The 13,410-nt window shown below is 51.6% G+C and overlaps 1 protein-coding gene across 3 annotated transcripts in view; it reads right to left on the reverse strand.

The window, feature by feature from the left end:
* Positions 1-2,935: 2,935 nt before the first annotated feature.
* The window catches only part of LGR6 (leucine rich repeat containing G protein-coupled receptor 6), a 151,235-nt gene continuing 140,760 nt past the window's right edge, over positions 2,936-13,410 (reverse strand). For all 3 annotated transcript variants that reach the window (XM_075775861.1, XM_075775860.1, XM_075775859.1), the window contains 3 exons: positions 12,915-13,075; positions 7,374-7,454; positions 2,936-5,519 (listed from right to left, as the gene is read on the reverse strand). In XM_075775861.1, the coding sequence (XP_075631976.1) occupies positions 4,282-5,519; positions 7,374-7,454; positions 12,915-13,075 (1,480 nt within the window). In that variant the 3' untranslated portion in view covers positions 2,936-4,281. The remainder of the gene's footprint in view (positions 5,520-7,373; positions 7,455-12,914; positions 13,076-13,410) is intronic.

The following is a 13,410-nucleotide window of genomic DNA, read 5'->3' on the forward strand; positions in this document are numbered from 1 at the left end:
CTGGGTTATCCAGGCTGGATATGTTGCCTGTGGACCAGCGGGGTTACCCTCAGTTACCTAACGACTGGCAGGGGACTGAGCTGCCCGAAGGTGGTCAGCCTGGCACCGGTAAGGGCCAAACCAGCTGCAAAGGAGGAGATGGAGTGGTGTAGGTTTGCTTTTCCTTTCATTTTTGATAATTATTTAATTTGGTGTTTGGTTGGGTGGAAAGCCACCTGTACACTGTTAGAGATGTGATGAAAGGCACTTTAATGAGCATTTGCCAGCAAGTTGATGCTCTGGATTCATGGCCTGCAATAGCAGAGAGAAGGATGCTGGTTCTGTTTCCTGCACCTCTGCAGATCCACAAGCTCACACTGTTTCTCAGGCACCTCTGTGAGCCAGGACAGGACGTGCTCTGTGTTTATAGTGCCTTCTTTTATCTTGCTAATCTTACCAGGGCCACAGCTCAGAGAGGGCTTCAGGGTCCATTTGCTCTAAATGGGCTCTGAGGGGCTCCACGTGGCTCTGGGGAAGCAGAGGGGACAGATCTTTTCCCTGCTCCACAACAAGCTTATACTCAGTTGAGCAAGGAGACTAGCCTGTGCAGAAGTACCGTGAGGAGGGGCTCTGAGCCAGAGGAGAGCTGGCTCTGCAGGGTAGAAGAGAGGGTGCTGACTGGTGCATTGCACGTGATCTGTACCCAGCAGCTTTCTTCTCTTTGAGGCAGACAGTTCCTGGGCTGCCATGAGATGGCTTGAAGGGGTGACTGTTTCACCAGAGCTTCCCTGGAGGCAGCCTACAGACCCTCGATGGGAAAAGGTTCCACCATGAACAGCAGTGAAGTCCTTCTGTGCTTTACAGCTTGTCTGCTTTCTGGACTCAAAGCCCTTTGGCGTGGCCTGGTGCTCTTTCAGTCCCTCCTTCCCCAGAGATGCCCTGCAGCCGTCCTTGGCATAGGCAGTGTCCCTCTCACAGGGGACACCCTCCAGGCATGTGCCTGAAGACACAAGTGAGGTAGAAGACAAGGGCGAAGCAGGGATTACGGATGAGCAGGGGGCAATGGTCAGAACAGGCAGCATCTACTGTGGATGCCCTGAAGGATGGAGGGAGGTGCCGCAGGCCCCAGCTGGGCTGCACTGGGCTGTGCTGTAGCAGAGACAAGACCAGCAGGGCTGCTGGCCATGGCTTCATCTGTGAGAGAAGAGGTGGGAAGTCCCATATTGACTACTAGGGGTCCACATGCTCCGGAGGGCTTTTACCCAGTCCTGCAGTGAAGTTTTCCACAGCTTCCTGGGGAAATGCTATTGCTCTTGGGAAGGACAGTGCCTGCGCCTGCGTCAGCCCTGTCATTACCTCACACTTTTCCTGGGTTGGGCACTCTCAGATGCTCTTTCTCTTCTTCATCCAGCTCCAGAGATGATGAGTATGAGCCCTGGAAAACTGGCTGTGCCAGACTCCTACCAGTCTTGAACTCAGACTCACCTGTTCCTCTGTGTTCAGTACCATGAAGGATGTCTGTAACACTGTTTGCTCATTGGTCTACCCCATGGTGGTCACCACCTGAGACATGTATGACAACATCACAGCGGGATGTGCCCAGCTAGGCTGACTGTATAAGGGACAGGCAGGTTGGATGAGGGCTGCAATTCATGTAATGCCAAGAGGAAGCTGTTGGCTCTACACCACAGTCTCTCCAGCCATGGCAGCCTGTCTATGCACACTGACGTGTGTGTAGGAAGTATGCATAACAGCCATACATTTTGGGAACTCTATCTACCTGCTGGGACAACTGGGGATTCAATTTATGCTACGTTGACCATGCAGCATCCTGCTTTTGTTATCCCAAGTACTGCTCGGCTCCTGCTACCATGATGTTGTGTGATTGTTCCTTGATGGCCCAGTGCCCATGGAGACCTCATGCACTCCATCATTGGGGACAGCTGCCTGTCAAGAGGTCCTTTGGATACCTTAATGCATGCTAGCATGGCATGAAAACTCCCCACAGCAGTGCTGTGCAGGGGTTTTCAGGCAACAGAGCGTTGCAGTTAGTCTGTGACTTGCAATGATTCTCATTGCATCAATGTCAGTGGGGTTTATTTTGGGGTGTCTTATAACTAGGGATTTCCTTATGGATTTAGGATACATACTGGGAAATTTGGATTTATGCTGGGGATGTATAATCCCACTTCTGAAGGAGCATTTTTGCAAATCAAACTAGGTATGAGTCTTTCCTAGTCATGTGCACATGAGCAGCTGTAAGGAAATGGAAGAAAATGGCTCCATGTTTTTAATAAGCCAAGCATGAGAACTGATTTTAAGCATCTGTAGGATATCAGAAGTCTAGATCAGGATTCAAGCATTACAACAGGGCTAATTTTTTGTAGTTCCCACCCAGAGTGCATAGCAGAGCTTTGGATTTGTCACTAAATTTGGGGTTCCCATCTAATCTTTGGATCTCATTCCTCTGATTTCCTGCTGATCTCTCAAGTTTTTCTTCTTGAGATGAGACTGCAGGGCTCACATGAAGAGAAGGGAAGCAGAGCTAGTCTCTGGCTGGGAGTCTCTCTTTGCATGGGAGATCCTATATATGATGACCCTAAACTTTTATGCAGCAGACTCTGTCCTGCTTATGAACCTGGACACTAGATGCAGCCGAGCAGCAGATCAGGGGTGCAACCAGGTGAGTCTGGTCCATGGGGTCTGGAGGTGGACACTGGTGATGTAATTCTGCTGCATAAAGGCAGGCAGTTTGGCTCTTCCCTCTGAAGAAGAGGGGTGGGGAGGATGGCACGAGCTCATCTGGACACAATGCAGTTTCTCAGGCCTTGCTCAGGCAATACAGGCAACATCCAAGCAGCAGCAGCCTGGTTTGGCCGAGAGAGGCAGCCAGCCAGCCACTGAATGAACCAACAAGGTGCTTTTCACATGCAAGAGGACAGAAGCCAGCCACTGGTCAGCAACGCGGCTCATTTATTATCTCACAAGAATGAACGACTTTTAACAGCTGCAGTAATGTCAGCAGAACCAAAGCTTTGCCCAGGACCTGAGCTCTGACCACAGGCTCCCTGCTGCGTTGGGCGGCAGTGGGAGGGTTTGTGATGGAGAGGATGGATTTGGGAGATCCCTGAGCTGCAGAGAGTGAATTTGAGACTGTTCCCAGTGGCCTGTGTCCTCCTGATGCCATCATCCCACAAGGCTGATCGCTGTTTCCTCCTTCTACACGAGCTGCCCTTGAAATAGGGGAGGGAAAATGCAGCCCCCAAAACAGCTATTCTGCGTGGAGGACATGTACCCAAGAACCAACAGCCTCTTTCAGCAGTGAGGTTTGGGGGCAGTGGGGGAGCCAGACCCCATTTCCACTAAGCCTGATCAGGAGCCAGGTGGCTGTAGGCAGGAGTGGCCCAGGTGTGCTGCAGTGTGCAATGGTGGAGGCAGCGATGAAGGTGGAGGGAGCCCGGTGTTCCCTTGGGCACCCTGGCCAGGCACTGCCGAGTGGCCTGAGGCAAAGCACATACATTTCTCTGGGGAGGTGTTTGGATTTGGCTGCCTCAGGGTTCAGAGACCCCTTGTTAGACACTGTGGGCCAGACTGAAAGATCCCCAGCTCCTGGTATTATCTGAATGTGGGGGTCCTGCCCAACCCATGAGGCTCCCAGTGAATAGAGCGAGGCCTCCCAAAACGGAAGCGGTCCAAACCTCAGGTGCACACACGGATACACTGCTTTTAACCCACTTCCTCTGCTCTTCCAGTTGATGGCGTAGGGTGGACACAAGCCCATTTCCAAGGGTCTGTGGGACCTGCGGAGGACGCTGGAGGACAAGGCCTGAGGTCCCTATGGGTGGCCATGTCATTGCAGTCAGCCATTAGCATGCATTTCTGCCAGAGGGCTGTTGCTTGCTAAGATGTCTCTGCCTTGAGAAGACGTTTGGCTTTGCTGCAGGCTCCTCCCGGCTTACGATGATGTAGGATGACAAGAAGGATGGTCTCCTTGACCCATCTCCTGAGCTGGTGGGGCTCTCTCCCAGGCAGTCCCTAGCAGGGGAAACACTCATGCAGGGGGTTTATCTCCTCCATGGCCAGCCCTGAGTATCTGGAGCTCAGTCAGAGCCCTTCCAGGCGAGTGGCAGCTGGCAGAGTGGTGCCGGTTGCCCAGGCAGATATGATGGGGGGGTGAGGGTAGACGGGTTGTACTGGTGCTTTACATGGAGCAGCCTGCTGTCACCTTGCTGGCCACCCGGCGCTGGGGCTGGCCCTCAGTGTGTGTTGTGGGGCTGTTCGGCATGGCTACTCAGAGGAGGTTTATAAGTGAGATGTGTAGGGTGGCGTGGGTGGGGAGGGGAAGAAGGCTATCCGGAGGCTGCTGCCGGATGGATCTCGGCTCTCTGAAGCGATCAGCACCTCACTGTCATTGAGGCAAGGACAATGCTCAGAGAAGCCCCTCTCCTTTCCCCTCGTGCCCACCATTTGCTGGCAGGGGACAAGTGTCATGGAGGGGAAGCTGTAGCTGTCGAGGATGGGGTGTACTCCCAGGGAATCAGGTGTCTCAAATATGTGGTCAATGTCGGAGAAGCTCACCAGAGCCTGGGTGGAGTCATAGGAGCTTTTCTCCATGTCATCGACCCCGCAGGACTGGGGGTATCTTCCCTTGTCCTGGCCCTTCTGCCGCAGCAGGCGGAGGTCATCTCTGAAGTGGGGGTTGAAGAGCAGGTAGAGCAAAGGGTTCAGGCAGGCAGGGAGGGGCAGGACCACAAGGAGGACAGATTTGATGACCTCTGGGGTGATGAGGAAGAGGTTGAGTGTGGAGGAAAAGGTGAGGAGGGCCACTGGGCAGTAGAGGAGGCAGTTGGTGAAGATCAGCCAGGCCACGTGCTTGACCATGGCACAGTCCCAGACAGCGCTGAACTCCCCCTTCAGCAGATTGCAGTAGAGTCGGATGTAGGTGCCCGTGATAGTCAGGAAGCAGAACATGTTTGTCATCACCAAGGCCACAGTGAAGCCCAGGGTGGCGGGTTTCCCATCCGGGATGGGATACGGGAGACAGAGAGGGGATGCTCCATATTCCCCAATGGAGAAGAGAGGGAGGACGGCAGCCACAGAGGACAGCAACAGGCAGCAAAAGGCAGCAGCCTTGACCTTGCCTAAGGAGGGTGACTTTCCATAGCCCCGCACACAGGAGACTGAAATGCTGCACTGCACGGCTGCCAACGTCAGCAGAAAGATGGCAGCCTCGGAGGCAAACACCGACAGGAACCCTGTCACCCTGCAGCCTGCGCCGGTCTCCCATCTGGCACCATATTTGGCAAACTGGCCGTAGGTCAGGGCATCAACGAGAGCCAGCATACTGCAGTAAATGCCAGTCAACATGTTGGCTCCAGCTATGGAGCCGATGATGAACTTAACTGGAGAGAGGTAGCTGGGAGAGGCAAAGACAGCCAGAATGACCAGCCCATTGCAGAGCACTGAGACCAGAACGATGACCCAGACTCCCAGGCGGATGATCCAGCTCTCAAACAAGTTATCACAAGGCTTGAAGGGACCTGGAAGAAAACAAAACACAAAGTTATACCCAGAATATACCACTCTGCTCTAGTGGTGCTGCTCGGAGCAGTGGCCAGGTCCCAGCCCTCTCCTGGTCCCACCTGCCCCCTGTCTATTGAATGTCGAGGGCTGGAAAGGAGCATACAACATTGTCTGCCCTCTTCTGCAGCACGACTGCAGCAATGCTGCCTCTTGGCTCTGTCCCAGCCCCCCTGTGCTCCTGTCCGCACACTGAGGTGGCACGCTGACCTCTCAGATCTTGTCCAGGGCAGAAATGAGGTGCAGGGAGAGGTCATATGCAAAATGTGAGAAATGGCACACTTCTCAGAGCTCCTAAAATGTAAAAAAGTCTGACATTGCCACCCCATGATGTGGCAAAACCTTTTTGCTCTCATGTCCCACCTGCCCTATGCTGTTCAATGGGGCAGAGTCTGAGCTCAGGGTGGGCCTTTTTCCAAAGGAACTCATGACCATAATGCCCTACATTTCTGTGGGACTCCACACCCACAAACACTCCTGGCACCAGCCTGGCATTTGGGCCGCTCTGCCATTAGCTGCTCCTTCTCATTGTATCCCCTGGGATCTTGGAGTTAGTGGTGTGGAGACGTGTGAGAGATGGCAGGGTGCTGTATCCAGCTCTGACATTGCCAACCTCTGCCCTTATATTCAAGACCTTGGCTAAGCAGTGTCCTATTGTTTCTGCATGAATGACCTCTGCACGCAGGGGATGGCCAAGATGAGATAAGTGTTAGAGCGGGAGGGAGAAACAGCAGGCGAGGAGGCAGTTCGGGTGGCAGGGAAGGGATGGGCAAGGAGAACATGGGAGGATGTCAGGAGAAAGAATGGTGGAGGATGGACATGAGGAGGAGTGAGTAAGGGTGGGTCATGGGGAGGTAAAAAGGGGACTGGTCGTGGATGCTGTTTGCCAAAGGAAAGAGAAGAGAGTGGGGAGAGACGGTGTGATGAGAGAGAGTTGCCTCTGGGAGGGATTTGGATATTACAGTGAGGGGCTCAGGGCAGGAGCTCAGCAAAACCAGAAGCAGGATGGGTCAAGTTTTAGGTGGTAGAGAGCAAAAGAAATTAGAGGAAATTAAGAAATCTTGTTCAGCTCAAAGGGGTTGGAGGTCTTTGGCTGGCTTTCCTCAGAAAGCAAGGCATGCCGTCTGCTAAAATCTTGTTCCTTCTTGTCTCTTTTGCAGCAAACTCAGTGGGAAAAGTGGCGAAAACTCCATTTCTGCCAGTGTCCCACAGCTGCCTGGATGGAGCCAGGCTTCTCCAGCCTCCAGCTGTGCTTGTGTAGGACACCACTGAGCTGTGAACGGGACAAAATCAGAAGGCAGCTTCCTGGTGTTCCAGCCAGCCTGTGCCCGCTGGCATATTTTTGATGGAAGTAAGGAGAAAGTGGCTGGGTGCAGCCCAGCACCTCCCTTCTCTCCCTTTCTCAGGAAACAAAGTACCCCTGCAGTTTGCAGTGATCAGGAGATCAGGGACAAGGTCTTGCCATGCCATATTCTGGGTTGGCTGGGACAAAGCAAAGTCTAAGTCTTGCATGGGAACAGGAACTTTTTGAGAGCCAGAGTCTGACTGTGGGCAGGTTGGTGGATGGAGGAGCTGGTGATACCTGGGACTCCTGGACAGGGATACCATGACCTTGTCCTCTCCTCATAGGAGGGCAGCTACAACTGAGTGGGAGAAGGAAGCTCCTCAATTGTCCCCAGTTTGGCCAAAGCCCAACCATTCAGGCTTCTGATCTGCATGCCTGTGAGACACCGCAGGAAGGGTTGTGGGGGCCCGGGGATTAGAGAACCTCAAAGGATCCCAGCTGTGTTCAAAGGGTTTCCCTGGCTGCTCACCAGGGCTTGGCGTGCACTGAATAGTGGGGTGCAGCTTTGATTCCTCAAGGTCTGGCTGGAGGTCATCTGCATCTAGGTCATCTGGGGAGAAAACAACGAGAAATGGTGCTCAAAGAACAAGTAGGGCCATCAGGACTAGCTGGGCCAGAAGCTTTTCCCACTGCCTGTCCTCAATGCAGACCTTCCCAGCCATTCCCAGCCCACAAGTTCAAAGTAGCTGCTGGTGTCCAGTTTGTCCCCTGCAGTCACGGCTGTAGAGGGAGAAGGTCTTGAAAACATTGGCGGCCAACCCCTCTGTTTTTAGGTTACTCCCAACACTTGAAGTGTAATAGCCCCAAATCCCAGAGCTGTGTGACTGCAGATCCCTCCTCCCAGCGTGCTTTATTAAAAATAAAGAAATACTTCAGCCTATGTGGTCACAGAAGACAAAGCCTTCAAATGCATCTTCTAAATGCAAGCTTTCTGGGCAGGCCTTGTCCAACGTTAGTTCATCAACAAGGACTTTGGAGCTTTGTTCAAAGAGAGCTGTTAGCCTCTACTTGCAGCACAAATTCTTTGTCAGCAACCACCACCACCACCAAACAGTTCAGAAGCAAAAAGACAAGAGAAACCAACATTTATTACTTTATGTCCTATGATTTCTTGGGACTGTGGTGCCTCATTTTTCACCCTGGAGATTCCCAGTCTTGGATTTGCTTAAAGGCAGACTGATTGCCCATGTCTGCAGACTTTGGATCCATGGGGTTTATGCAACCCGACTGCACCGCCCTCAGAGATCGGCCTGTTGGGCCAGCATCTCCATCATGCTGGCAGCTACACCCTGAGCCAGGCTTGGTCTCTCTAAGGGTCAGGCAGAGACTCTCTGGCTGAATGAGAAGTTGCTGGAGGAGAATGGGGCTGAGACCTCAGCTGTGTTTTTGATGGCCTGTAGGTGTAGGCCATCACCAAGGAGAATGGCATCCTCTTAATCTAATCCAAGACGTGCTTTTCTGCTTTGTTCCTTGTTCCTCTTCTCAAACTACCGCTGATTCACAGTGCTGGGACACAGTGAGGACAGCTGTTGTCCCGCTGCACCTTCCCCACCCATGGCACCTGCATGGCCTTCTGCTCCCACATGAGATCTCTGGAGGGGTTTCTGCAGGCGGGAGGAAGGGGAGAAGAGGTGTTTTGTACTTGTCACAGCCCAACAGCCAGGGAGCTGGATCTGTGGCTGTGGGATGAACGCTCCCTTGGATGATATGGACTGATGCTGGTGCCCAGGTGGGCGCCTGGCAGCTGAGACACTGGCCAGGAAAGCAAGTTTGCACAGTGCTGAAGATATGGGATTTCGTTGCCTAATCTGCTTAGAAATGGTGCCTCTCATGAGGTCTGCTTCCCGCCTGTGTTAGAAAATACAACTAGGATTATTTGATTAAAGAATGATGACAAATAATGTGCTATCTTTAGTGCCTCCTGAGAAGTATTGTGGCTTTCTCAGCTTCAGTGAGCTTTGGAAAAAAAATGCCATTTTTTTTCAATCTGTCTGTATAAGAGTTGAAATATTACTGCTGCTTTGGAGTCTGGCAAGAAAACACTCACAGTGGGATGGAAAAATATTTCCTCCTTGTATTTTATAGTCTTATAAATCTCCAGTGTCTTTTCCATCCACAGTGCAGAGGCTGTGATGTGCAGTCACGATAGTCAAATCAATGCAGAGACTTGCACTTTCTGTGCCCCCCTGCCACCCAACCCATGGAAATGTTAAAGTGTAATCTGCTCCCATCCCTTGGCTCTTCAAAGGACCAGAATGCACAAAGGCTGGTTTTAGGCATAGATTAAACATCTGCATGAAGTGAAGGAGCAATGTTTTGTTTTGCCTGGACTACTGAGCTAGCTGTGAATTGCAAAGCAATCCTTGGCCAGCACGGTGGGATTCAAAGCAGAAAATGTACCTCTCTCTGCTGGAAATCAGTACTTCTCCCAGCCTGGGAACTGTAGAGAAAAATGGTTGTTGTGTTCTAGCAAGGCAGACTGCATTGTTTTTGAAGGAGCCCTTATTTATTTGAATTTTGCTAAGGTGCCTCCACTTTCTGAGGCCTTATGGACAAAACCCACTTTGCTAGTAGTGCCCTTTCCATGGAAAATGGTTCCCAGCTGTCTGTACCAACACCAAAGTGGGAGGAAGAGGAGGAGAATTGCTGGAGGAGGGGTAGAACAAAGAACATCGGGCTGGATGCTTCTTCCCCTTTTGTACTGTCTCCCTTAGCCAGGGCAGTCGCCACGTGGGGTTTGCAGATACTTGGTCTCTCCCTCAGAGTTAGGGCATGGGTGGCTGCAAGTGGCCCCAGGCAGGTGCTTTTTGGGGGACTCGAGTAGCCTTCTTGAATGACAGAAGCAGTAAAAATGTAGCTCTAAGGGCCCTCCTGGACTTGCTGGATGGTTGCAAAAGTTAGTCAGCTTTACAAGCTAATGGGGGTGCTGGACTGGGTAAAGCAGTGTCCTATTGTCAAGGATAATCATACAAGTGAGTTCTCTTCTCACTTTCTATAGCTTTGTTCCATTATTGCAAACATGTGCTTGTAAGTAAATACATCCCTTTCTATCCTCAAACCAATGACCCCGAAGTGGGTGCTGGAACTGTGGTGGAAGTGCCCCGTGGCAACGGTAGTACTTGCACTTTGCCTGTCCTCCCCCTGCAGCCCATTTTGGGAGGGTGGCAGGAGCCACATGCGGCGAGTGTTGCGTGGATGTCCTGTGTGACAAGCCCCGGAGCCATCTTTGGGCTGCTGCCCAGCCAGACAGGATGGGCTTGGGGCAGGGGGTATCTGCTAAACGCTGCCAATTATAATTCAAAAAGGCATACCCCAAGCACCAAAAATTTTGGAAATATTTGTCATGACAAGGTGACAGAGTGATGAGACATGCACTAACCACACTCCTTTGGGCCTTGGGTGGCTGTTACTCAGATGAGAATGGACACACTTGGGTGGTGTCTGGGGGGTTGCTGCACATCTGGGGCCCTGGGAGGATGGGAGAGAGCTGAGCTGGCCCCGGGATCCGTGGCACCATGTGCACTCTGTGGCTGATCCCTTGGGTGCTGGGCTCAGCTGAGGGATGGGTGGTGGATGCGGGAGTGGGACATGCTGTGGGAGGCAGCATTGCCTGGCTGCTGGAGCAGCGCTGTGCCACCAGGGAACCATTTCTCGCCCCTACGTGTCTGCCTGGGACAAGTCGCCTTTCACCACCCGGCTGTGAGGTTCTGCGACTTGTTTGTAAAGGGCTCTGCAGTCCCTTGCTGGAAGCACTACACAAGGCTGAGAGGACATGGCCATCTGGAAGCATGCCCCATCCCTCTCACAAGTTCTCCCACAGCATCCAAGTGCCCTGACAAGCCTGGCTGTACACTGCAGGGACAGAGCCCCAAGTTATTTTCTGTTAACGAGACCGCTTTATCTCTTGCATGGAAGGAATGTTGGGGAGCTTTTTTCCTCTTTAATGAGGAAGTGTTACAAGATTCATATAGCACAGTTAAATACCGCTGGTGGCCACCAGAAAGGAAGCACTGGGAACAGAAATAAAGCAACAATTAATTAAGTAAAATAGCACTATCACAAAACCCTCATCATCAAGACTAGACCACGCATTGCTGAATGGTAAGGAGAGTCATCTGCAAAAGCTGCACATAGTAAGGAAAGACATTCTTGTGCATTTCATGTTTGCACCTCTGTGGTTTGATATTTCAAGACAAACCCAGTGCTTTAACATCTGAAAATGTGAGCCTTTATGAGCTGCTAATGGTCTCATCTGGCACATCTTAGAATCAGTCAGCATTCCCCTCTGGTCCTAATATCTCATGAGGCTGAGACTGGCTTGGAGGCCTGGGAGCCTGTGGGAGGTATTGGTCTGCTGACAGGGCCAGGAGGGAGTATCCTTTGAGACATCAAATATCTTAGTGCCCAGCAAGAGCAGGTCTGTAAGCACTACTATGGGGCCTGGCCGCAAACCAGGTCTTTTCACAGATGCTGTAATTTGCTGGGCAAACACCCCAACTGTATGCACAAAGACTGTTAAAGTATGGGCTGCATTAATGATGGAAAAACTGACCCAGCTGAGAAGAAATTCCTGCAGCAATGACCGTAACATATGGCTCCTCTGTACTCTCTGCCCAGTGTAACCACCAAGTCTACCATGCTTCCAGGAGCCACATCATGCTGGTAGGAAACACACTTGCTAGCCTCTGGCTGGACTTTTTGTATTGCTAAAGCTTATTCTTAGTCTGTGAAGGATCAGGGCAGGGCAGATGGCAGGAGCAGGGACACAGTACTCGTGACTCACTTGCTGGCTGTGTCATAAAGTGTTTGGGTGATCCTGCCTCCTATCACTGCTGTGACTGCTCTGGGTCAGTATCTGCCTCCAGATCGAGTCTTGCCTGCTTAGGATGCAGGAGGAGATTCTGCAGAGCCCCTAGTGATGGTGCATGGTGCTCCCGGGAGCAGGTGGGTCAAGTGCTCCTCAGGGACTAACCCTCTCCCCATCTCCTGCAGGCACACAGCACCATGTGGTTTTGCCTACAAGGCGTTTCAGACCTTGGAAGTGTATGTGGCCTCTGTATTTACAGAAACATCTAAACAAACGCAGCATCTGAACTGTGTCCTGAAATGCTGTTTTCACTCTCCAGCAGTTACAGAGGAAGCAAAGGGACTCATGCTTTTCTTCACATTATTCTGAGATTCTCTTGCAAAGGGATCACACCAGCTTTCCGCCTGGAGCTGCTGTTGTGCTGTGAGTCTGTGGGTGCTGGAGGTGTGCTTTGCGCACTCCTCTGCTGGCCTCGTGCAACACATTTCATGCAGAAGTGCATTTTGAAGCACAGAATAAATTGACTCTTGAAAAGAAAGCACTGCTCGTCTTTAACTGTGGAGCCACTTCTGCCCTGCATGGACTAGACCCTGTGCTGAGCTCATCATATTCCCCAAACATGTCCTTTTGTTCATACCTAACCCTGACCTTTGCTGTAGTATCAGGGTATGTGCACAAATGTAGCACAGACACAGGTGTGTCTACCTCCAGCCAGCTGCACATTCCAGTTCTTTGAGTTCTTTCTCTTACTGAGATTAATCCTAGGGTCCATCCTCTGTATGTTGTAGCAGCAAAGACTGATGTGCTGCCAAAGGCTCCGTGCTGCCCAGAAGTCTAATGGCCGAGCCCAGAAGCTGTCCCATGTAACCTCAGTCACCTTTCATGGCTTGGGTAGCCTCCCTCTGCAGTCAGCAAGGCCAAATTAGTAAATGTGTCCATGCTGTTGAGGACTGCTAGATCTTGCTCTTAGATGGTGAAGGTTTGGATGTGCCAGCTAAGCTTTTTCTCCAATGCAGTGACACTAATTGAAGTCCATTCACAGCGACTGGCCACCAGAGCTGGAGAAGGATCACTCTGCCTTCCCTGAAGCAGGTGTAACTCCATGGCTGGCAATGGGACCACTCCTGCAAATGCAGGATTGCATCCTAACTCGCAGCATGGCCCTGCCCATGGATTGATCACCATTCAGCTGAGTTTACTTACAGTGATTATCAGCATGACCTGGAAACAATTCCATGGTCCTCTTGTGGGGGTCCTCCTCCTCAGGGCTCATGTCTTCTGCCTCCCATTGGCTGGACATCTTGAAGAAGCTGCTGCAGCTTCCATAGGCACAGCACTGGTAGGCATAAGGTACCTCGAGGACTCTGCAAAGGGGCAAAGCAGAACTTTTAGGTGCGTCGCCTCCATGACCTGACTCTCCATTGCTTTGCGCTTTTTGCTTAATTTGCACATGTGACAAAAGCCACTCTATCAAGGTGATGGTTACATTGGAGCAGGACTTTGCTCTGGTGAAGGACTCCATGTATGACAGAGTGTGGAGCGAAGTCACCCCATGGTGTCTCTGCAGTGCCACACTTTTGGTGCTTAAGACACTATCTGTCAATAGGATCTTGTCAAACAGCAGGTTTAGAAATGGCACTAAAGTTCCTGGATAATTCCTAAAAACCTTTCTGCAGTTCTCCCTTGGCTGAATTAGCCT

Source organism: Balearica regulorum, chromosome 25, assembly GCF_011004875.1.
Source record: "Balearica regulorum gibbericeps isolate bBalReg1 chromosome 25, bBalReg1.pri, whole genome shotgun sequence".
Taxonomy (NCBI): Eukaryota; Metazoa; Chordata; class Aves; order Gruiformes; family Gruidae; genus Balearica; species Balearica regulorum.